Source organism: Pseudophryne corroboree, chromosome 5, assembly GCF_028390025.1.
Source record: "Pseudophryne corroboree isolate aPseCor3 chromosome 5, aPseCor3.hap2, whole genome shotgun sequence".
Classification (NCBI taxonomy): Eukaryota; Metazoa; Chordata; class Amphibia; order Anura; family Myobatrachidae; genus Pseudophryne; species Pseudophryne corroboree.
The window spans coordinates 563874616-563900869 of NC_086448.1; the positions used below are offsets into that span (position 1 = coordinate 563874616).

The 26254-nt window shown below is 48.4% G+C and overlaps 1 protein-coding gene across 1 annotated transcript in view; it reads left to right on the forward strand.

Annotated features, from left to right (window-relative positions):
- Positions 1 to 14154: 14154 nt before the first annotated feature.
- The window catches only part of LOC134928046 (biogenesis of lysosome-related organelles complex 1 subunit 4-like), a 31482-nt gene continuing 19382 nt past the window's right edge, over positions 14155 to 26254 (forward strand). The window contains exon 1 of the mRNA XM_063923287.1: positions 14155 to 14436. Coding sequence (XP_063779357.1) covers positions 14203 to 14436 — 234 coding nt within the window. The 5' untranslated portion in view covers positions 14155 to 14202. The remainder of the gene's footprint in view (positions 14437 to 26254) is intronic.

Consider the following 26254-nt stretch of genomic DNA (forward strand, 5'->3'; position numbering starts at 1 on the left):
AACTGTGCAATCCTGATTACATGGTATGGAGTCCTCATGGGAGGACAAATCCTCTGCAGCATATGACACATTGTCCCTAGACATGTTACCACACACACACACACCCCACAAACACATAGGGTATTATGCAGGCAGAGTTTCCCCCTCAAGAAAGGCAGAGAGACACAGAGATTGGAGCCAACCCACACACAGCGCTTTGTAGGCAAAGTGAGTCCCTTCCCAGCGCTGACTGTGTCCCTTAATAGGTGACACAGCCTATTATGCAGCCTCCCCTCCCTTCTACAGCCCCCTGGTACCGTACAGACTGCTGGAGAAAGCTCTGGAGGGACCTGGATCCAGTGGATAGCGACTGCAGGCAGAGAAAATGGCGCTGAACGCTGGGTCCGCTCTGAGGAGAAGCTCCGCCCCCTTCAATGGCGCCGGCTTCCCGCTCTCAAGATTATACTGGCCTGGAGGATTTGGCTGACCTGGATCCGCAGATCCCGACATGTAGGAAACGACCAGTGCAGGGTCCGGCGCTGGCCCAGGGTGCTCCCCCCAGCGCCGCATCAAGGTACTGCTGAGCCTTCCAGGAGCGCAGTTAAGACCGTGCTCCTAACCCTCTAGCCGCCCACTTCACACTGTCCCCCCGCTTGCAGTGACTCACTCGCCATCTTCAGCTCCTGAGGGGGTGGTGGCTGGCTGCTGGGGCGAGCGTTCCCCTGCGGCGGGGCGCGATCGGACCCCTATGGAGCTAGTGCTCAGTCAGCGGGAGCAGTAGCTCAAGACCCCGCGGGGTGGACACTGCTCCCCCCTCCTTAGTCCCACGCTGCAGGGAGGCTGTCACCAACAGCATCCCTGTAAAATAAAAAAACTGAAAAGGAAGAAATAAACTCTTTTACTAAGAGAACTCTGTAGAGCTCCCCTAGCTGTGACCGGCTCCTCTGGGCACATTTTCTAAACTGCGTCTGGTAGGAGGGGCATAGGGTGAGGAGCCAGCCCACACTATTAAACTCTTAAAAGTGCCAATGGCTCCTGGTGGACCCGTCTACCCCATGGTACTAATATGGACCCCAGCATCCTCTAGGACGTTAGAGAAAATAGATTTCAGGCATCCCTCCACATGCTTATCTGTCGGTTCCTTCAATGAAGTGACAGTGGTGACAGGCAGAGTGGACGACACCACTAGGCGGGTGACATGAGAATCCACCGGCGGTGAATCTTCCCACTTGTTACATAACTCTGCAGGGACAGGATAGTGAGCCAAGGCCCATTTAGACAGAGGGAATTTCTTCCCTGGATTAGACCAGTGCTCCTGCCTGATGGCCACTAAATGGTCAGAATGGGGTAACATATTTTTAACTACCTTCTGCCGTTTAAACATATCAGTTTTCTTAGCCACAGTAGTGGAATCCTCATCATCAGTGATTTGTAGGATCTGCTTAATAGCAACCACAAGGGCAAGGACAATTTGCAAAGGAGAATCCTCGTCAGAAACACCTGATTCAGTGTCTGACATGACAGTATGTTCCCCCTCCTCTTCAGATGAAACATCTGAGAGATTGTGGATTGTGAGGAGGAAGCAGCTCGCTTAGATGACCAAGAGACACTAGAGTGACCTGGAGTAGATTTTTGTCTGACTAAGGAATGATTTAATTGCTGCAACTGGTTAGACAAATTTTCCGCCCAAGGCGGATTAACCATGGGGACAATGTGTGGCTGTAATGGCACAGGTGGTCCTATAGGGGCGTAAGGCGTTCCACCAGAGTACCCAGTAGGTTTGTTAACACAGCCCAGGGTGGCTCCTGATTGGTTACAGGAGCTGCGGACTGACTGAGAGATGTATGATACATAGTACACAGACCATCATACACAGCTTCCCCTTATGGTAAATCTTTGTCGCATGCTCTACATGATGTAAGAGCGTTCACAGACTTACTGCCCTTCCTGTTAGACATTGTACACAAATGCAACAACAGAGCGTATTAGTACGATAAAGCCAGACAGAGTACAATACCTGCAAATAAATCCGTTAGTATGTGACTGATAAATACGTTAGTATGTGACTGTAGACAAAGTACACAACACCAGCGAATAAATCTGGTATTATGTGACTGATTACACAGTAGAATACATGTAATAGGTAAATACTGTGACGCGCTATGTATATGACCCTGACGCACCTAGTCCCCTGGGGTACAGAATATAGTGATAGATATATCTGGGAAACACTGAAAGTGAAACCACACAGCAGATACAGGCAAACACAGTCACAGGCAATGCAGATAATTATTATGACAATAAAACTGCACTGGACTAGTATATGTACAGGTATATATATAAAACACAGCACGGTCCTAGACCCGAGGTATATATCAGAATACTCGTACAATATATCCTGTAAAAGGTACACTTTTTCTTAACCAACGCTGTCTGTATAAAAACATGTAGAATACTCTAGTGCAGTGTTTTTCAACAGGTGTGCCGTGGCACACTAGTGTGCCGCGGGGGATTGCCAGGTGTGCAGCCATCGCCCGCCCGTGATGCCCGCCGCCGCCCACCAGAGACCCGCCGCTGCCGCCAGCCAGAGGTGCCCTCCGCCGCCATTAGAGACCCGCCGCTGCCGCCGGCAAGAGGTGCCCTCCCGGCCGCTGCCGCCAGCCAGGGTTGCCCTCCAAAGCCATTAGAGACCTGCCGCTGCCGCCGGCCCCAGATGACTTCCGCCGCCCTTACTATCCAGAGCACGGGTAGCACAGCGCTACACTTCCATGAGAGCAGGCCTGTTTTCACGGAAGTACAGCGCTATGCTACCCAGGCCGTTCCATTCATGTCTGCCCGCCCACTGCTGCTCCTCGCTCTGTGCTGCCTGCTTTCACTTCTCCCCACTGAGAGGGAAATATTTCAGGTTCCCTTTGCACAGGTACTGTGTAACTGTATATCAAAATATATATATTAATCTGTGCAATTACAGTGGGTGGGGGCAGGCAGGCAATGTGTGGAATTACGGGGGGGGGGGAGGGCAGGTGTGTTGCATTACTATAGGGGGCAGGTGTGTGGTGTGTGGCATTACTGGGGGGCAGGTGTGTGTCATTATTATGGGGGCAGGTGTGTATAAGTACTATGGGGCAGGCGTGTATAACTACTATGGGGGCAGGTGTGTATAATTACTATGGGGGCAGGTGTGTGGCATTACTATAAATCTGTTTTATTACAGTGGGAGCTAATGTGTGGTATTACTGTGGGGGCAAATGTGTGGCACTACTGCGGGGGGGGGGGCAATGTGTTCAATTACTGCGGGGACCAATGTGTGTGTTTTATCCCCGTGTGGGCCAATGTGTGGGGGTTTTTTTGTGGTTTTTTTTTGTGGGGGGGAGTGTTACTGTGGTGTGCCTTGGCAATTTTAAGATCTTGGCTGGTGTGCCGCAATTTGAAAAAGGTTGAAAATCACTGCTCTAGTGTTTATAAAGTCACAGTGCTGTATACAGGCGGCTTTACAAGGAAGACCTTGCCCTGCAGTCCCAGAGACTAGCCGCAACTATGCTTATAAGATGGCGCCCAGCATCTCATTCAGGGTGTGAGGGAGAGTGTGAGGTAGCTCCAGGGCAGGAAAATCTACAGTCGCCCTGGGCCGGGGAGAGGCTACAGGTCAAGCGCCAGCTCCCCTATGCTGGACTTCTACCCCAGGTACTAGCGAGCCTTATTAAATGGGGCTTTAGTACACCCGATCTGTGCTCTATTGCCCTGGTGGTCTAGTGGGGTCCCTGCTCGGTGACAGTGTCCACGCTAGCGCCGCAAAACATCTCCCTAGATCGCGGACGGAACGCGATTTAATGGCGGGTCCCGCCTGGGGGACCCTCTTATCTGTTCCCGTAGCAGCCACGCGAACCAGGAGAGCGACTGGGACCGTGTGCCTAAAGCCGGAGCATCTCCGCCACAAGTACCCGGGAACAGGCCGCAGGAGGTATGTGACGCTGCTTCTGAGGTGATGGAGCTGCAGCGCTGAAGTATCACCATGAAATACAGCTCTGACAGCCCAGTTTTGAAGAAATTTTCTATCAGGAAAAGCTTTTTCAGGGCTGCCCAGTACAACTCACCTGTTAAGTGACCTGCTGCTGCAGACACCAACTGAAACTGAGCTCACAGTGCCTGGAGGCGTGGTTATAGAGGAGGCCCCAATGCATCCTGGGACAGCCTAAAGCTTTAGCCTGTTGGTGCCTCTTGATCAAGATCCACTCTACACCCCAGTGTTTCCCTGTGGAAACCAATGTAACCTGCTGCAGAAATATGGGGTCTTATACATTCCAGTCTTTCCCTTATCACCAACATGAGGTTAACGAGTATTTATCCCTACCTGGGTGTCAGGTTGTCAACCAACCCTTTTCCTTTGCTTCTTGTGTCACCCCTCCCCACTTTAGTGGTAGGATACTGCCAAAAATAATTTTCTGTTGACAAGTAGAATCTTAGCTCATTTGCTTTGACACAGGAAGCAAAGGAAAAGGGTTGGGTGACAACCTGACACCCAGATAGGGATAAATTCCATATCCCGCATTCAGAAATTTGTACAATTCTTTGGAGCCAATCTGGCATTAGTAATTGCTCCATCATCTTGTGTCTCACCGCAAACAGATTAATATTAATTAACAGTTATTCTTTTTTGTTTATAATGAAATTATTTGCTTAAGCCTATCTTTGCATGTCATTCTTATTAATTATTTTTGTATGGACTTTAAGCATTATGAGTATCTCATTTCTGTACTGTCCATGAAGCCACGCCTCCAGGGATAATCCAGTCTCATCTTGAGTTTTGCAGATGTGACTCACCGGAACTTGATGTTCTTGGCTGCAGTGCAAACCATGCATTAAATATATGCAACACTGTACTTTGCAGAAAGCCCGGCACTGTGTGTAAATCACGGGTATGGGTCGACTCAACTTAGGTCGATAGTCATTAGGTCGACCACTGAAAGTCGACATGGGCATTATGTCGACATGGGAATTAGGTCAACATGTACTAGGTCGACAGGTGAAAAGGTCTACATGAGTTTTTGGACTGTTTTTGGTGTCGTTTTCTTTGTAAAGTGACCGAGAACCCCAATTAGTGCAGCAAACTTCGGGCAAGGTGCCTCGCTCCACTACCGCTTCGCTCGACACAGGTTACCGTTCCAATCGTAGTCCACGTGGATCGTCAAGTATGGAAAAATCCAAGAAAATGAAAAAAAATTTTTTTTAAACTCATGTTGACCCTTTGACCTGTCGACCTAGTACATGTCGACCTTCAGTGGTCGACCTAATGACTGTCGACCTCAGCTGTGTCGACCTAACGACTGTATCCCGTAAATCACAATGCACTACAACCACAGGCCTGATGATCTAGCATTTTATACACAATTGAAGGAATTTATTAAATACATTATAAGACTTGCCGAGTGTCACCCCTCCTGCCTATTTAAACATATTCCGTTCCCACTCCATTACCCTGCTATTTACACTTCACCTTTACACACTGCACCAGGGGTTTAATATTTTAAGTCCACTTGGAGGTGCGACCACAACATGTGGGTCACCAGGGCACCATGTCCCAATAATTTGGATTTTGGTCTCACAGTCCTTTGGGGTTACCAGAAGTTCTCTGAAGTCCATCTACATTGCAGAGGGCATTATGTTTAATTCTGAAGGTTTCACAGTAAGAGTCTGCAATTATCTCTTGAGGTGTGTAGCTACTTTATAGGGTAGTGTTTAGTCACCACAGTAAAATACTGGTCATGCTAATAAGGCTGGAAGGTCTTCACAGCCCAAACAGTTGCCAAACTTACTGGCACAGTGCTGCTCTGTACTGACACGTCAGTTGTATAACCAATTTTTTTTATCAGAATTTGGTCATGATCAGTACTAGAGTTTCTACCACAGTTGGTTTCAGCACCTGAAATGTCAACTCACAAGCAGGTGTCCAGTCAACTGTCTCTGGAAGTTTCTTCTAAAGGTGCATACACAGGTGAGATTTTGACTATCTTTGATTTTGACTTTGCGATTTCCCCAGAACTCCCCAGAGCCCTGACCCACCGCTATTGACTATCTTTACTTGAGATTTTGACTAAGTGCCAATTTTGACTATACGATCTACTAGATTGTACACTATATAGTCAAGACTGACTTTCCTGCACAGTCTATCTTTCCTTGTGATACCGAACCTGCGGGAGTGCACACTGGTATCGCAGCTAGCTAAACACAGTCCGATTTGCACAAACTTTCCTTGCGATTTTGACTATATCGGCAAAATCAAAAGGATAAATCTCACGGTGTGTACACAGATTTTGATCTATCAGAGGTTTCGCCACAGAACTAGTCAGGTTACAAAGCATCTGTAGTAATCTGCAATCCCTTCGACGGCCTGGACTTTTCTCTGGCTTGCGGGCGTAGGCCAGTCTTGAATTGCCTCCTTTACCATTGCTGGTTTGGGCTTAACCTGCCTGTCCCCACACAATGCCCAAGTACTGTACCTCTGAAATACCATTTGGCACTTGTCTGCACTGATGATTAGACATGTTTGCCAATTCCTTTTTAACCTAATACCACATATCTCAGCTTCAACTAAAGATGGTGAAGTCATCCAAGTAGGCCTAACCAAAATCTCTGAAACCCTTAAGCAGTACATTGACTATACTCTAGAAGGTGGCTTACTATTGTTCATCTCAAATGGTGTGTTCTTAAACTCGAACAGGCCAAATAGGATGACATTTCCTTACCCTCAATGGTCATTGGTATTTGCCAATACTCCTTTGCTTAAGTTAAAAGTAGAGATGCACTTTGCCCCTGCCGACTCATCTAACAGTGCAGCAATGTGAGCTAGGAGATAAAGGCGTCTATTTACTAAGCCTTGGATGGAGATAAAGTCGCTGGAGATAAAGAGGGGCAGATGTATTAACCTGGAGAAGGCATAAGGAAGTGATAAACCAGTGATAAGTGCAAGGTGATAAACGCACCAGCCAATCAGCTCCTAACTGTTAATTTACATATTGGCGCTTATTGGCTAGTGTGTATATCACCTTGTACTTATCACTGGTTTATCACTTACTTATGCCTTCTCCGGGTTAATACATCTGCCCCAAAGTACCAGCCAATCGGACCTGCTATGCCACAGGCTGTGTTTGAAAAATGACGTTAGGAGCCGACTGGCTGGTATTTTATCTCCAGCGACTTTATCTCCATCCAAGGCTTAGTAAATAGACCCCTTTGTGCATCAATGTGGGGCATCAGTTTGGAAAGCAGTTATGCAGTCAACAATAATGCTGTCCAGTCAATATGTCGTCAGTTTATCCAGACAGGACAATGCAGGCGCAGCAGTAGTGGTATTTAAAGCTTTTTTAACCATATCGGCATTATTACTTTAAACACAATTTTTTAAAGTGATGTTTAAGGTTATAATCCAAACACGCTTAAAATGCTCTGAATAGCATTACAACCATGTTGGCATTCTCCCGTGGGCATCCCATTGGTATTCTCGATCACACTTATGCATCTGTTTGGATTTGACATTACAGCCAGTTTGCTGCTTACTGATGGAGGAATTGGAAAGTCAACCAATTCCTGATCTGGCAAATGCCAGAGGTGAGGGTGGTGTAGAGGAAGTGAGCTGAAGTGATGAACTAGGTGGACTGATTTCCATGCGCAAATCAGTCGCAAATGGCCGCGGCGGACATTTTCCAAGTGATTTCTGTCCATAGTGCAGAGCCGTTGCCGCAGGACTCCGGAGGGGTAAGTATAATATATCAGTGCAGTGGGTGTGTGGGCCCCCCTTGACCCAAGGGCCCATGTGCACCTTACCAAATGAACCTATTATAGAAACGCCTATGGGTATATAGTAAAATAAGAATTTACTTACCGATAATTCTATTTCTCGGAGTCCGTAGTGGATGCTGGGGTTCCTGAAAGGACCATGGGGAATAGCGGCTCCGCAGGAGACAGGGCACAAAAAAGTAAAGCTTTACTAGGTCAGGTGGTGTGCACTGGCTCCTCCCCCTATGACCCTCCTCCAGACTCCAGTTAGGTACTGTGCCCGGACGAGCATACACAATAAGGGAGGCATTTTGAATCCCGGGTAAGACTCATACCAGCCACACCAATCACACCGTACAACTTGTGATCTAAACCCAGTTAACAGTATGACAACAGAAAGGGCCTCTTAAAGATGGCTCCTTAACAATAACCCGAATTAGTTAACAATAACTATGTACAAGTATTGCAGATAATCCGCACTTGGGATGGGCGCCCAGCATCCACTACGGACTCCGAGAAATAGAATTATCGGTAAGTAAATTCTTATTTTCTCTATCGTCCTAAGTGGATGCTGGGGTTCCTGAAAGGACCATGGGGATTATACCAAAGCTCCCAAACGGGCGGGAGAGTGCGGATGACTCTGCAGCACCGAATGAGAGAACTCCAGGTCCTCCTTTGCCAGGGTATCAAATTTGTAAAATTTTACAAACGTGTTCTCCCCCGACCACGTAGCTGCTCGGCAGAGTTGTAATGCCGAGACCCCTCGGGCAGCCGCCCAAGATGAGCCCACCTTCCTTGTGGAGTGGGCTTTTACAGTTTTAGGCTGTGGCAGGCCTGCCACAGAATGTGCAAGTTGAATTGTGTTACAAATCCAACGAGCAATCGACTGCTTAGAAGCAGGTGCGCCCAACTTGTTGGGTGCATACAATATAAACAGCGAGTCAGATTTTCTGACTCCAGCCGTCCTTGCAATGTATATTTTTAAGGCTCTGACAACGTCCAACAACTTGGAGTCCTCCAAGTCGCTAGTGGCCGCAGGCACCACAATAGGTTGGTTCAGATGAAATGCTGATACCACTTTAGGGAGAAAATGCGGACGAGTCCGCAGTTCTGCCCTATCCGAATGGAAGATTAGATAAGGACTTTTATAAGATAAAGCCGCCAATTCAGATACTCTCCTGGCAGAGGCCAGGGCTAGTAACATAGTCACTTTCAATGTGAGATATTTCAAATCCACCTTTTTCAATGGTTCAAACCAATGGGATTTGAGGAAATCTAAAACTACATTTAGATCCCACGGTGCCACCGGAGGCACCACAGGAGGCTGTATATGCAGTACTCCCTTGACAAAAGTCTGGACCTCAGGGACAGAGGCCAATTCTTTTTGGAAGAATATTGACAGGGCCGAAATTTGAACCTTAATGGATCCCAATTTGAGACCCATAGATAATCCTGATTGCAGGAAATGTAGGAAACGACCCAGTTGGAATTCCTCCGTCGGAACCCTCCGATCCTCGCACCACGCTACATATTTTCGCCAAATGCGGTGATAATGTTTCACGGTGACTTCCTTCCGTGCCTTAATCAAGGTAGGAATGACTTCTTCTGGAATGCCTTTCCCTTTTAGGATCTGGCGTTCAACCGCCATGCCGTCAAACGCAGCCGCGGTAGGTCTTGAAAAAGACAGGGACCCTGCTGTAGCAGGTCCCTTCTCAGAGGTAGAGGCCACGGTTCGTCCGTGAGCATCTCTTGAAGTTCCGGATACCAAGTCCTTCTCGGCCAATCCGGAACCACTAGTATTGTTCTTACTCTTCTTTGCCGTATGATCTTCAATACCTTTGGTATGAGCGGCAGAGGAGGAAACACATACACTGACTGGTACACCCAAGGAGTTACCAGTGCGTCCACAGCTATTGCCTGTGGATCTCTTGACCTGGCGCAATAATTGTCCAGTTTCTTGTTGAGGCGAGACGCCATCATGTCTACAATTGGTCTTTCCCAACGGTCTATTAACATGTTGAAGACTTCTGGATGTAGACCCCACTCTCCCGGATGAAGATCGTGTCTGCTGAGGAAGTCTGCTTCCCAGTTGTCCACGCCCGGGATGAACACTGCTGACAGTGCTATCACGTGATTCTCCGCCCAGCGAAGAATCTTGGCAGCTTCTGCCATTGCACTCCTGCTTCTTGTGCCGCCCTGCCTGTTTACATGGGCGACCGCCGTGATGTTGTCCGACTGAATCAACACCGGCTTTCCTTGCAGGAGAAGTTCCGCCTGGCTTAGAGCATTGTAGATTGCTCTTAGTTCCAGAATGTTTATGTGAAGAGACTTTTCCAGACTCGTCCATACTCCCTGGAAGTTTCTTCCTTGTGTGACTGCTCCCCAGCCTCTCAGGCTGGCGTCCGTGGTCACCAGGATCCAATCCTGAATGCCGAATCTGCGGCCTTCTAATAGGTGAGCCTTCTGCAACCACCACAGAAGTGACACCCTTGTCTTTGGTGACAGGGTTATTCGCAGGTGCATCTGCAGATGCGACCCTGACCATTTGTCCAACAGATCCCTTTGGAATATTCTTGCATGGAATCTGCCGAATGGAATTGCTTCGTAAGAAGCCACCATTTTTCCCAGGACTCTTGTGCATTGATGTACTGACACTTTTCCTGGTTTTAGGAGGTTCCTGACCAGATCGGATAACTCCTTGGCTTTTTCCTCTGGAAGGAAAACCTTTTTCTGAACCGTGTCCAGAATCATTCCTAGGAACAGCAGACGAGTTGTCGGGATTAAATGGGATTTTGGAATATTCAGAATCCACCCGTGTTGTCTTAGCACCTCTTGAGATAGTGCTAAAGCTGTCTCCAGCTGTTCTCTGGACCTTGCCCTTATTAGGAGATCGTCCAAGTATGGGATAACTAATACGCCTTTTCTTCGAAGAAGAATCATCATCTCGGCCATTACCTTGGTAAAGACCCGAGGCGCCGTGGACAATCCGAACGGCAGCGTCTGAAACTGATAGTGACAGTTTTGAACAATGAACCTGAGGTACCCCTGGTGTGCGGGGTAAATCGGAACGTGTAGATACGCATCCTTGATGTCCAAGGATACCATAAAGTCCCCTTCTTCCAGGTTCGCTATCACTGCTCTGAGTGACTCCATCTTGAACTTGAACTTTTTTATGTAGAGGTTCAAGGACTTCAGATTTAGAATAGGCCTTACCGAGCCATCCGGCTTCGGTACCACAATAGAGTGGAATAATACCCCTTTCCTTGTTGTAATAGGGGTACTTTGACTATCACCTGCTGAGCGTACAGCTTGTGAATGGCTTCCAACACCCTCTCCCTTTCGGAAGAGACGGTTGGTAAGGCAGACTTCAGGAAACGATGAGGAGGATCCGTCTCTAATTCCAACCTGTACCCCTGAGATATTATCTGCAGGATCCAGGGGTCTACCTGCGAGTGAGCCCACTGCGCGCTGTAATTTTTGAGACGGCCCCCCACTGTCCCCGAGTCCGCTTGAGAGGCCCCAGCGTCATGCTGAGGTTTTTGCAGGAGCCGGGGAGGGCTTCTGTTCCTGGGAAGGAGCTGCCTGTTGGTGTCTCTTCCCTCTTCCTCTGCCTCGTGGCAGGTACGACAAGCCCTTTGCTCTCTTATTTTTGTAGGAGCGAAAAGGCTGCGGTTGAAAGGTCGGTGCCTTTCTCTGTTGGGGAGTGACTTGAGGTAAAAAAGTGGATTTCCCGGCAGTAGCCGTGGCCACCAAGTCTGACAGACCAACTCCAAATAACTCCTCCCCTTTATACGGCAAAACCTCCATGTGACGTTTTGAATCCGCATCGCCTGTCCACTGTCGTGTCCATAAGGCTCTTCTGGCTGAAATGGACATAGCACTCACCCGAGATGCCAGTGTGCAAATATCCCTCTGTGCATCACGCATATAGATAAATGCATCCTTTATTTGTTCTAACGACAGTAAAACATTGTCCCTATCTAGGGTATCAATATTTTCAATCAGGGATTCTGACCAAACTACTCCAGCACTGCACATCCAGGCAGTTGCTATAGCTGGTCGTAGTATAACACCTGCATGTGTGTATATATTCTTTTGAATAACTTCCATCTTTCTATCTGATGGATCCTTAAGTGCGGCCGTCTCAGGAGAGGGTAACGCCACTTGTTTGGATAAGCGTGTGAGCGCCTTGTCCACCTTAGGGGGTGTTTCCCAGCGCGCCCTAACCTCTGGCGGGAAAGGGTATAATGCCAATAACTTTTTTGAAATTATCAACTTTTTATCAGGAGCAACCCACGCTTCATCACACACGTCATTTAATTCTTCTGATTCAGGAAAAACTGTTTGTAGTTTTTTCACACCATACATAATACCCTGTTTTACGGTATCTGTAGTATCAGCTAAATGTAACGTCTCCTTCATTGCCAAAATCATATAACGTGTGGCCCTACTGGAAAATACGTTTGAATTTCTACCGTCGTCACTGGAATCAGTGCCCGTGTCTGGGTCTGTGTCGACCGACTGAGGCAAAGGGCGTTTTACAGCCCCTGACGGTGTTTGAGGCGCCTGGACAGGCATTAATTGATTGTCCGGCCGCCTCATGTCCTCAACTGACTGTTTAAGGGAAGATAAACCATCACGTAATTCCACAAATAAAGGCATCCATTCTGGTGTCGACCCCCTGGGGGGTGACATCTGCATATTTGGCAATTGCTCCGCCTCCACACCAATATCGTCCTCATACATGTCGACACCACGTACCGACACACACCGCAAACTCACAGGGAATGCTCTAATGAAGACAGGACCCACTAGCCCTTTTGGGGAGACAGAGGGAGAGTCTGCCAGCACACACCACAAAGCGCTATATATACAAGGGATATCCTTATATTAAGTGCTCCCTTATAGCTGCTTTAATATATATATATATAGCCATTAATGTGCCCCCCCTCTCTGTTTTACCCTGTTTCTGTAGTGCAGTGCAGGGGAGAGACCTGGGAGCCGTTCTGACCAGCGGAGCTGTGACAGAAAATGGCGCCGTGTGCTGAGGAGATAGGCCCCGCCCCTTTTTCGGCGGGTTCTTCTCCCGCTATTTTTCCAGTCAGGCAGGGGTTAAATATCTCCATATAGCCCCTATGGGCTATATGTGAGGTATTTTTAGCCTTGTATAAGGTTTATATTTGCCTCTCAGAGCGCCCCCCCCCAGCGCTCTGCACCCTCAGTGACTGCCCAGTGAAGTGTGCTGAGAGGAAAATGGCGCACAGCTGCAGTGCTGTGCGCTACCTTATGAAGACTGAGGAGTCTTCAGCCGCCGGTTTCCGGACCTCTTCACGCTTCAGCATCTGCAAGGGGGTCGGCGGCGCGGCTCCGGGACCGGACTCCACGGCTGGGCCTGTGTTCGATCCCTCTGGAGCTAATGGTGTCCAGTAGCCAAGCAGCAAATCCACTCTGCATGCAGGTGAGTTTACTACTTTCCCCCTAAGTCCCACGTTGCAGTGATCCTGTTGCCAGCAGGACTCACTGTAAAGAAAAAAACCTAAACTAAACTTTCTCTAAGCAGCTCTTTAGGAGAGCCACCTAGATTGCACCCTTCTCGTTCGGGCACAAAATCTAACTGGAGTCTGGAGGAGGGTCATAGGGGGAGGAGCCAGTGCACACCACCTGACCTAGTAAAGCTTTACTTTTTTGTGCCCTGTCTCCTGCGGAGCCGCTATTCCCCATGGTCCTTTCAGGAACCCCAGCATCCACTTAGGACGATAGAGAAATCTGCTCCTATTATACTCCACTGGCATTCCATTTAAGCAGACCAGAGCTGGCATAACGTTTAGTATCTCCCATAATAATCTATGTAGGCCTAGTATAGATTTATCTTCTACATTTTTCAACTGTCTCATTGTTTTATTAAATGTCATAGGTGCTCTGGTGAAGGACTAGCATACTGTACCTAAACTGCCTGAGAACACTGTCCATGCGCACATCTGCTGGGAATAGTAACCTGTGGCGGCAGCGTGGCGAGCGGTGCCAGCCGGCGAATGGGACACGTTATGTTTCACTGTCCAAACAAGTTTAATGATGCCTGAAACAGCTTAGTTATGCTAACCCAGGGGGTCCCATGTCCTGAACTTGAACCAAATTATTAATAAAACGAAATACAACGAGTCTTTGTTCTTAGGAGATAAAAGCTATTGTATGACTAGCATTTGGAACTACTTGGAAAATATTAACGTGCCGAATGCATTCATCCCCGGAAAGCTAAACAATGGGCAGATGCAGGGATGTAGCTGGTACTGCACACATTGCCTGTCAGCCATACGTCGTGTACCAACGCAATGAGATTCAGGGGCACAATTTACTAAACGCCTTCTTATTAACTTTGGCGTCACTCGGAGCCCGTTGGCTGCGCTCTCTATAATATCACGTGTTGCGGGGCAGCCTCAGTCCTCGGGTCGCATGGAGTTAGCTGCGGCAGGAGTGGGGCAGTGGGAGCCGCTGGAAGAAGCCGAGTGTCGGGGAAGCCCCGGGGATAGCGGCCACGTCTCACAGAGTCACAGCGTCTGCAGTAGTGCCTCCGTGGGTCTCCTGAACGATGAGGAAGTGGTCGGCGCGGAGTCATGTGACTGTATACTCAGGACAACAGCGGCTCAGCTGTCCGGCTACCTCCTCCCAGCAGAGCAGGCGGCAGAGGTGAGGGCGTGGCTCATTGCGTCGCCGCGCAGCTGCCCAGGAGGGGGCGCCCCTCTTCTAGTTCCATATGACGGCAATCATGGGTAGTGAGAGCACCCATATAGCTGGCTCCTGTGTATGTGCGCTCCCTGCGACTCAAGTCACAGCACATACATCATGTATTGGCACAGGAAAATGGCACTTTAGGTTGAAGCGCCACGGGGCTGCAGCTGTGTCACTACTTTGGCTGCATTACCACTAATTTTATTCCCCGTAGCCAGAGCTCTGCTTGGCTAGTGTTTTGCGATCTGTATACTGTATGTATATAAAATAAAGAAATAAGGCACAGAAGTGCTCTTGGTGACGCTAAAAATTAAATATAAGTCCTTTAAAAAACACATTACATATATGGATTAAAATGTTTGAACAAATAAAGTGTAACAAGTGCATAACATTGTATAACAAATAACAATTGTGACTTCTCTTTTGGTAAAGTGATACGGGTAAATTTACTAAGCTCCCGCGTGTCCAGGCTCGGACTGGCCCACAGGGGTACAGGGGAAACCACCGGTAGGCCCCACTGCCTGGGGACTGGGGGGCCTTCCTCCTCTAGGGATCAGGTTTTAGACTGCACTTGAATTATATACAGTGGCGTCACAAGGGGGGTGCGGGGGGTGCGGCCCCTCTCCCGGGTGTCACCCGCCGAGGGGTGACACCAAAATGCCGGCTTCTGCAAAGTGACAGAAGCCGAGTGCTGCACTGTTATATTATGTGCAGCACGCCACTCGGCTCCTGTCACTGTGTAGGAGCCAGCACTGCAGGGACAGCACCTCCCGGGAGTCAGCCCTCACCTCCCACACCCCCTAGTGATAAAAAAAAACGGGTGTCGGGATGCGAAGCCCTGCCCCTCCGCAAAGCCCCGCCCCCTTTGCGTGCCTGCAATTGTCTAAAAATGGGTCCCGTCCGCGAAGCCCCGCCCCTCTATTTAAGCCACGCCCATTCCAGTGAAGCCCCACCCCCTTTATCCTCGCTGCCGCACCGGGTGTCACAGAGGCGAGTGACGCCTCTGATTATATATTATACATATGTTACCGTATACTGCACAGGATTATGATGTATTCACTACAGTACATTGCTGTCATTAATCTCACACATTATCATGCATGCACTAGCATTAATTACTATATAAATTATCAATGAGTCCAGACCAGGTAATGTAATGGTTAGCCAAACCTCTGTGGTGGCTGGCCACACCTCTAATCATGGGCCCCTACCACTGCATACCCCCTGTGGGCCCTTCATGCTCCAGTCCGACTCTGCGCGTGTCTGCCACATCCAACCAAGGGGTATATTTACTAAGCTCCCAATTGTGACCGATTATTTTTTTTTATTTTTTTTTCAAAGTGTCATCTCGGGAATTTACTAAACAGAAATCTCGGCAGTGATGAGGGCATTCATATTTGTTTTGACGGCAGAGAACACAAATACGAATGAATACACCATCGGTCAAACATGCCTGTTTAGGTATACAACTCGGTAATTTACTGAGAATTCGTATTCACAATCACTGCCGGCAATAGACAAACACTGCCAGGAAATGTTAGAATTCGTAAAAAAAAAAAAAGCAGTTTTCACATAGACCTGCTTTTTTTTTAATCCGTATTCTGATAGGCATGCACGGATCAGTGAGATCCGTGCATGCTTATCAGTGGGAAGGGGTGTGAATGTGTTTAAAATAAAAATTTGTGAGGTTCCCCCTCCTAAGCATAACCAGCCTCGGGCTCTTTGACCCTTATGGGTGGCTGGAGGGGGGGGGGGGGGCCCTTGATTTGAAGGGGTCCCCACTCCTCCATGGTACCCCGGCCAGGGGTGACTAGTTGATGGGGTAATGCCACGGCCGCAGGGACCAGTATAAAAGTGTCCCCCGGCTGTGGCATTATCTCTCTGGCTAGTGGAGCCCGGTGCTGGTTTAAAAAATACGGGGGACCCCTACGTCTTTTGTCCCCCGTATTTTTTGAACCAGGACCGGACGCAGAGCCCGGTGCTGGTTGTTTAAATATGGGGGGACCCCAGTAATTTTTTCACCTGTATTTTTTCAACCAGGACCGGCTCAAAGAGCCCGAGGCTGGTTATGCTTAGGAGGGAGAACCCACGCAATTTTTTTTTCGATTTTTAACACTTTACAGACTTCATATAATGTACACAATGAAGCCCTGCATGGATCTCACTGATCCGGCCGAGATTTATTGTGTTAAATCCGGCAGTGTTTTACTATTCACTCCCGTAAAACACTGCTCGACAATACGAATCACATAGACATCGGAAAATACAAAAGAAGACAACTCGGCAGCTTAGTAAATTACATGCGCTTTATTCAAAAAGTTGAAAAAAAACACGAACGATGTAATTCGAGTTTAATCTCTCACCAAATAACTACAAATACGAACCTTAGTAAATATACCAAGATCAATCTCTGCTGACATCAGCCGTTTTCATGTCTATTTTTCAGCAAACAGACACGATAATTTACTAAACTCTCGTGTTTCTCTAATTCGTGTTTTCCGATGTCGATGTCTTCATAACCCAGAGCAGTGTTTTATGGGGGAGTTTTGTAAAACACTGCCGAACAAGAAGGCATGAAGCCCGGCCGGATCAATGAGATCTGTGCAGGGCTTCATTGTGTTAAGTAATGAAACAGTTAAAAATCAGAAAAAAAACCCAGCTTGAGGTCCCCCCTCCTAAATATAACCAGCCCGGGCTCTTTGAGCCGGTCCTAATTCTTAAAATACAGGGGGAAAATTGAGTAGGGATCCCCCAGTATTTTAAGAACCAGCACTGGGCTCTTGGACGGTCCTGATTCCAAAAATATAGGGGGGGAAAGGACATAGGGGTCCCCTGTATTTTTTAAACCAGCACTGGGCTCCACTAGTCAAGAAGATAATGCCACAGCCGGGGAACACATTTATACAGGTCCTTGGGGCAGTGGCATTACCTCCCCCCACAACTAAACAGCCCTGGCTGGGGTTCCATGGGGGAGTGGGGACCCCCTAATGAACGGCCACCCCCCTCCACGCACCCAAGGACCAGGGCTGAAGCCCGAGGCTGTCCCCAGCATCCGTGGACTGTGGGTGCCGGGGCTGATAGCCACTGTGTTAAAATCAGAAAAAATATTGTCTTTAACGTCCTAAGTGGATGCTGGGGACTCCGTAAGGACCATGGGGATTAGCGGCTCCCCAGGAGACTGGGCACAACTATAAAGAAAGCTTTTAGACTACTGGTGTGCACTGGCTCCTCCCACTAAGACCCTCCTCCAGACTTCAGTTAGATTCTTGTGCCCGGCTGAGCTGGATGCACACTAGGGGCTCTCCTGAGCACCTAGAAAGAAAGTATATTTAGGTTTTTTATTTTACAGTGAGATCTGCTGGCAACAGACTCACTGCAGCGAGGGACTAAGGGGAGAAGAAGCGAACCTACCTAACAGGTGGTAGTTTGGGCTTCTTAGGCTACTAGACACCATTAGCTCCAGAGGGATCGACCGCAGGACCCGATCTTGGTGTTCGTTCCCGGAGCCGCGCCTCCGTCCCCCTTACAGAGCCAGAAGCAACGAAGAGGTCCGGAAAATCAGCGGCAGAAGACTTCGGTCTTCACCAAGGTAGCGCACAGCACTGCAGCTGTGCGCCATTGCTCCTCATGTACACCTCACACTCCGGTCACTGATGGGTGCAGGGCGCTGGGGGGGGGCGCCCTGAGGGCAATATATGACACCTTGGCTGGCAAATATACATCATATATAGTCCTAGAGGCTATATAGATGTAAAATTACCGCTGCCAGTATTCCAGAAAAAGCGGGAGAAAGTCCGCCGAAAAGGGGCGGGGCTTCTCCCTCAGCACACTGGCGCCATTTTTCCCTCACAGTTCCGCTGGAAGGAAGCTCCCTGGCTCTCCCCTGCAGTCTGAATGCTACAGAAGGGTAAAAAAGAGAGGGGGGGGCACTAAATTTAGGCGCAGTATAGATAATATATATATATAAGATATATATAAAAAAGCAGCTATAAGGGAAAACACTCATTGATAGTGGGATCCCAGTGTTATATAGCGCTCTGGTGTGTGCTGGCATACTCTCTCTCTGTCTCCCCAAAGGGCTTTGTGGGGTCCTGTCCTCTGTCAGAGCATTCCCTGTGTGTTTGCGGTGTGTCGGTACGGCTGTGTCGACATGTTTGATGAGGAGGCTTATGTGGATGCGGAGCAGATGCCTGTAAATGTGATGTCACCCCCTGCGGGGTCGACACCTGAGTGGATGGTGCTGTGGAAGGAATTACGCGATAGTGTCGACTCCTTACATAAAAGGTTTGACGACATACCAAATGTGGGACAGCCGGCTTCTCAGCCTGTGCCTGCCCAGGCGTCTCAAAAGCCATCAGGGGCTCTAAAACGCCCGCTACCTCAGATGGCTGACACAGATGTCGACACGGATACTGACTCCAGTGTCGACGACGATGAGACTAATGTAACTTCCAGTAGGGCCACACGTTACATGATTGAGGCAATGAAAAATGTGTTGCACATTTCTGATGTTACCCCCGGTACCACAAAAAAGGGTATAATGTTTGGAGAGAAAAAACTACCAGTAGCTTTTCCTCCATCTGAAGAGTTAAATGAAGTGTGTGAAGAAGCGTGGGCTTCCCCTGATAAAAAGCTGGTAATTTCTAAGAGGTTACTAATGGCGTACCCTTTCCCGCCAGAGGATAGGTCACGCTGGGAAACATCCCCTAGGGTGGATAAAGCGCTCACACGCTTGTCAAAGACGGTGGCACTACCGTCTCCGGATACGGCCGCCCTGCAGGAATCTGCTGATAGAAAGCAGGAGGCTATCCTGAAATCTATATATACACACACAGGTGTTATACTGAGACCGGCTATAACTTCAGCATGGAGGTGCAGTGCTGCTGCTGCGTGGTCAGATTCCCTGTCAGAAAATATAGATACCCTAGACAGGGACACTATATTGCTAAACGTAGAGCATATAAAAGACGCACTTTTATACATGAGGGATGCACAGAGGGATATTTGCCGGCTGGCATCCAAAATTAGTGCAATGTCCATTTCTGCCAGGAGAGGGTTATGGACTCGGCAGTGGACAGGAGATGCAGATTCCAAACGACACATGGAAGTTCTGCCTTATAAGGGTGAGGAATTGTTCGGGGATGGTCTCTCGGACCTCGTTTCCACAGCAACAGCTGGGAAGTCTACATTTTTACCCCATGTTCCCTCACAACCAAAGAAAGCACCGTACTATCAGGTACAGTCCTTTCGGCCCAATAGGGGCAAGCGGGTTAAAGGCGCGTCCTTTCTGCCTAGAGGCAGAGGTAGGGGAAAGAAGCTGCAGCATACAGCCAGTTCCCAGGAGCAAAAATCCTCCCCCGCTTCCTCTAAGTCCACAGCATGACGCTGGGGCTTCACAGGCGGAGCCAGGTACGGTGGGGGCTTGTCTCAAAAACTTCAGCAATCAGTGGGCTCGCTCACGGGTGGATCCCTGGATCCTTCAAGTAGTATCTCAGGGGTACAAACTGGAATTCGAGACGTCTCCCCCCCGCCGTTTCCTCAAATCTGCCTTGCCAACCACTCCCTCAGGCAGGGAGGCAGTGTTACAGGCAATTCACAAGCTGTATTCACAACAAGTGATAGTAAAGGTGCCCCTACTTCAACAAGGAAGGGGTTACTATTCCACAATGTTTGTGGTACCGAAACCGGACGGTTCGGTGAGACCCATTTTAAATTTGAAATCCTTGAACACATATATAAAAAAATTCAAGTTCAAGATGGAATTGCTCAGGGCGGTTATTGCAAGCCTGGACGAGGGGGATTACATGGATGTCACTGGACATCAAGGATGCTTACCTACATGTCCCCATTTACCATCCTCACCAGAAGTACCTCAGATTTGTGGTACAAGATTGTCATTACCAATTCCAGACGTTGCCGTTCGGTCTATCCACGGCTCCGAGGGTCTTTACCAAGGTAATGGCCGAAATGATGATACTCCTTCGAAAGAAGGGAGTTTTAATTATCCCGTACTTGGACGATCTCCTGATAAAGGCGAGGTCCAGAGAGCAGTTGTTGGTAGGGGTAGCACTATCTCGGGAAGTGCTACAACAGCACGGCTGGATTCTAAACATTCCAAAGTCACAGCTGGTCCCTACGACACGCCTGCTGTTCCTAGGGATGGTTCTGGACACAGAACAGAGAAAAGTGTTTCTCCCGGAGGAGAAGGCCAAGGAGCTGTCATCTCTAGTCCGAGGCCTCCTAAAGCCAAAACAGGTGTCGGTGCATCACTGCACGCGGATCCTGGGAAAAATGGTAGCTTCCTACGAAGCGATACCATTCGGCAGGTTTCATGCTAGAACCTTTCAGTGGGACCTGTTGGACAAGTGGTCCGGATCGCATCTTCAGATGCATCGTCTGATAACCCTGTCTCCGAGGACAAGGGTATCTCTGCTGTGGTGGCTGCAGAGTGCTCATCTTCAAGAAGGCCGCAGATTCGGCATACAGGACTGGGTCCTGGTGACCACGGATGCCAGCCTTCGAGGCTGGGGAGCAGTCACAGGGAAGAAACTTCCAAGGACTATGGTCAAGTCAGGAGACTTCCCTGCACATAAATATTCTGGAACTGAGGGCCATTTACAATGCCCTAAGTCAGGCAAAACCCCTGCTTCAAAACCAGCCGGTACTGATCCAGTCAGACAACATCACGGCGGTCGCCCATGTAAATCGACAGGGCGGCACGAGAAGCAGGACGGCGATGGCAGAAGCCACAAGGATTCTCTGATGGGCGGAAAATCACGTGTTAGCACTGTCAGCAGTGTTCATTCCGGGAATGGACAACTGGGAAGCAGACTTCCTCAGCAGGCACGACCTCCACCCGGGAGAGTGGGGACTTCATCCAGAAGTCTTTCAAATGATTGTAAACCGGTGGGAAAAGCCACAGGTGGACATGATGGCGTCCCGCCTAAACAAAAAGCTCGAAAAATATTGCGCCAGGTCGAGAGACCCGCAGGCGATAGCTGTGGACGCTCTAGTAACACCGTGGGTGTACCGATCGGTTTATGTGTTCCCTCCTCTTCCTCTCATACCAAAGGTACGGAGGATAATAAGGAGAAGAGGAGTAAGAACTATACTCATTGTTCCGGATTGGCCAAGAAGAGCGTGGTACCCGGAACTTCAAGAAATGATGTCAGAGGACCAATGGCCTCTACCGCTCAGACAAGACCTTCTGCAGCAGGGGCCCTGTCTGTTCCAAGACTTACCGCGGCTGCGTTTGACGGCATGGCGGTTGAACACCGGATCCTGAAGGAAAAGGGCATTCCGGAGGAAGTCATTCCTACGCTGATTAAAGCTAGGAAAGAAGTAACCGCAAACCATTATCACAGCATATGGCGAAAATATGTTGCGTGGTGTGAGGCCAGGAAGGCCCCAACGGAAGAATTTCAGCTGGGCCGTTTCCTGCACTTCCTACAGTCAGGGGTGACTATGGGCCTTAAATTGGGTTCCATTAAGGTCCAGATTTCGGCTCTATCGATTTTCTTCCAGAGAGAACTGGCTTCACTACCTGAAGTTCAGACTTTTGTTAAGGGAGTGCTGCATATTCAGCCCCCTTTTGTGCCTCCAGTGGCACCTTGGGATCTCAACGTGGTGTTGGATTTCCTAAGTCACATTGGTTTGAGCCACTGAAAACCGTGGATTTGAAATATCTCACGTGGAAAGTGGTCATGTTGTTGGCCTTGGCTTCGGCCAGGCGTGTATCAGCATTGGCGGCTTTGTCATGTAAAAGCCCTTATCTGATTTTCCATATGGATAGGGCAGAATTGAGGACTCGTCCCCAGTTTCTCCCCAAAGTGGTATCCGCTTTTCATCTGAACCAACCTATCGTGGTGCCTGCGGCTACAAATGACTTGGAGGCTTCCAAGTTGTTGGATGTAGTCAGGGCCCTAAAAATCTATGTTTCCAGGACAGCTGGAGTCAGAAAGACTGACTCGCTCTTTATCCTGTATGCGCCCAACAAGTTGGGTGTACCTGCTTCAAAGCAGACTATTGCTCGCTGGATCTGTAGTACGATTCAGCTTGCACATTCTGCGGCTGGACTGCCGCATCCTAAATCAGTAAAAGCCCATTCCACGAGGAAGGTGGGCTCTTCTTGGGCGGCTGCCCGAGGGGTCTCGGCTCTTCAACTTTGCCGAGCAGCTACTTGGTCGGGGTCAAACACGTTTGCTAAATTCTACAAGTTTGACACCCTGGCTGAGGAGGACCTTGAGTTTGCTCATTCGGTGCTGCAGAGTCATCCGCACTCTCCCGCCCGTTTGGGAGCTTTGGTATAATCCCCATGGTCCTTACGGAGTCCCCAGCATCCACTTAGGACGTTAGAGAAAATAAGAATTTACTCACCGGTAATTCTATTTCTCATAGTCCGTAGTGGATGCTGGGCGCCCATCCCAAGTGCGGATTGTCTGCAATACTTGTATATAGTTATTGCTTAACTAAAGGGTTATTGTTGAGCCATCTGTTGAGAGGCTCAGTTGTTATCATTCTGTTAACTGGGTATTGTATCACGAGTTATACGGTGTGATTGGTGTGGCTGGTATGAGTCTTACCCGGGATTCAAAATCCTTCCTTATTGTGTCAGCTCTTCCGGGCACAGTATCCTAACTGAAGTCTGGAGGAGGGTCTTAGTGGGAGGAGCCAGTGCACACCAGTAGTCTAAAAGCTTTCTTTATAGTTGTGCCCAGTCTCCTGCGGAGCCGCTAATCCCCATGGTCCTTACGGAGTCCCCAGCATCCACTACGGACTATGAGAAATAGAATTACCGGTGAGTAAATTCTTATTTTTACAGTGGAACTATAGGTTCCAGCAAGCCCCCCCCAACCCCCCCCTGCATGCTGGTACTTGAAGAATCACATTTACGGGCCTGCTGGTACCTGTAGTTCTACAGTAAAATAAATATTGAAATAAACACAGGACACACACCTTACACAGTATATCTTGAAAATAAAGCATGCTCAGAGCCGGCCCTAGGCATAGGCAAACTAGGCAAATGCCTAGGGTATTTGGTATGCCTAGGGGCACAAGCAGATTCTGCTGATTAAAATGATATGCGTCATGACTGTGTGTGACTGTATCTGCATATGAAATGCTACATTACAGCGTATTCCTGGAAATCACTGTAACGTAGCATTTCGTATGCAGATACAGCCACAGTGGCACACAGAATATAGGCATGCTACATATCATTTTAATCAGTAGAAGCTGCTTGTACGTTCTAGTCACATAGCAAAGAAAATTAGATTAATTTTTTATGCATAAAAAGGCGCCCAAGGTTATCAGAGCTGGACGGGAGCTGCATGACATATTGAGGCAAGATGTATAAGGACAAATCTGTATCCAAGCAGAGGAAGAGGTCATAGTGTTAGCAGTCATGTGAGTGCTGTGTGTGGGTAGGTTCGTTGTGCAATAATGTTCGGCGTATGTGTAAGAGGCATTATGTGTGTCATGTGTATAAATGCATTAATAAAGGTTGGCATAATGTGTAAGGCGTATTATGTTTATAAGGACATTAATAATGTGTGTCATATGTGTAAGGGGCATTACTGTGTGCTATTATGTGTAGAAAGGCATTACTAATGTGTGGCATTATGTGTATAAGGTGCTCTACTGTATGGCGTAATGTATAGAAAAGGCACTACTGTGTGGTCTAATGTGAATAAAGAGCAATATGGTGTGGCGTAATTTGAATTGGGGGCACTATTGTGTGACCATGCCCCTTCCCAAAAGAACACGCCCCTTTTTGGGCTGCACGCTTAATGTGCGCACTGTTCCTAATTAAAATATAGGGGGTAGGAGCACCAAAATGAGGACTGCTATGACTGAGGGGTGATGGGAAAGGGGTGCAGGGTCAGAGGCGGAACTAGCAGCGGTGCTAGGAGGCACCTGTCAAAATCTTGCCTAGGGCATCATATTGATTAGGGCCAGCTCTGAGCATACTTACACACTCACACTTACATATACTGTAATTACCTACATCCCACGTGGGTGGTCTTCAGTATGCCGAATGTCGGGATCCCGGCGCACAGTATACCGGCGCCGGAATCCCGACACCCGGCATACTGACAGCTGTTCTCCCTCGTGGGGGTCCATGGCCCCCCTGGAGGGAGAATAAAATAGTGTGGCGCGCGCAGCGCGACACCGTGCCCGCAGCGTGGCGAGTGCAGTGAGCCCTCAAGGGGCTCCTTTGCGCTCGCCACGCTGTCGGTATGCCGGCGGTCGGGCTCCCGGCGCCGGTATGCTGGTTGCCGGGAGCCCGAGCGCCGGCATACTGTACTACACCCTCCCACGTAGCCATTCACGTCCATTTGTCCACAATACAAATTCATAGAGTAAAAAAAAAAAATTATACTCCCCTAATCCAGTATAGATTAGTCCTCTTCGTTCCATGTAGGCATCCCTGGGTTTAAAAAAAAATAACCCGAGCCAAGTGTATGTACATGTACATGTACACTTCTACTACACAAATAACGGCCTCCACATGACTGTCACTAGAGGGACCCAGCAGCCAATCAGGAGCTGCTGCCATAGCAACAGCTTCCTGATAGGCAGACCCCAGGTAGACCAAAGCCAATCACAGTTTGCCCATAAGAAAGAATGGAGACACTCTGATCCATTCACATCTATGGTGTTGCATTAGAAAAAAACCAAAAATAAAATATTTTTGGTATTAAAACAGTGTTAGATTAAGTGTTGCAGTTTGATGCCCAAAGCGGCCAGGCCACACCAACCTGGGTATGGGTCATTAGGTCGACCACTATTGGTCGACATGGTCATTATGTCGACATGAACAAGGTCAACATGGTTTTTTTTTGTGTCGTTTTCTTCGTAAAGTGACAGGGACCCCCAATTAGTGCACCGTGTCCCCTCGCATGGCTCGCTTCGCTCGCGATGCCTCAGGCAAGGTGCCTCTCTGCGCTCGGCACAGGTTACCGTTCCCAATTGTAGCCTACATGGATCGTAAAGTATGAAAAAGTAAAAAAAATGGAAACATTTTTTGGAAAAACTTACGTCGACATTTTTTCATGTCGACCAATAGTGGTCGACCTAATGACTGTCGACCTAATGACCACAAGCCCTAAAACTGACAAATTGTAAAAATGTATTCAGGACTTCGGGCCTGATTCAGGTTGGATTGCAAATTCTGCTAAGTAGCAGAATTTAATGCACAAATATTGGAAAGCTGCTCAATCAGATGTAATATCAGTCAGGTGCTAAAAGGGAGGGGTAATTCTGTGTAAAAAAAAACAATTTGTGTTCCCTAATGCACACTGAGTGAGTAATAATACTACATAATAATAGATAATACGGAGATCTTAGTTGCGTATATCTGCAGATATAGGGTTAAGCCCCCAGGCCGATCGACAAGGCTTCTCCGTCACTGGGGGTCCCTAATACTAGGTATGGGTCCGGGGTGCAGGACCCCATCATGCCGGCACAGGTCGGCTACCCCAGGTCAGCACACAGGTGAAAATTAATAAGGGTTAATAAGAAGCACAGAAGTGCTATATAAGTGAAGTGTGATTAAAAAACCAAAAATATATACAAAGTGATAGGGAAAATCATGAGTGTTAATAAAGTGTTAGGGTGTGCCGACCTGAAGCCGCCCAACCATACCGACACAGGGGCCACCGCACCCCACACCCACCCCATAAATAATTACATATATGTCTGGGTCTAAATGCCCAGTGTAAGGCCACATGATAATGGCTCCTACAGCATCTGAGAGCCAGCTTACCTGGAGACA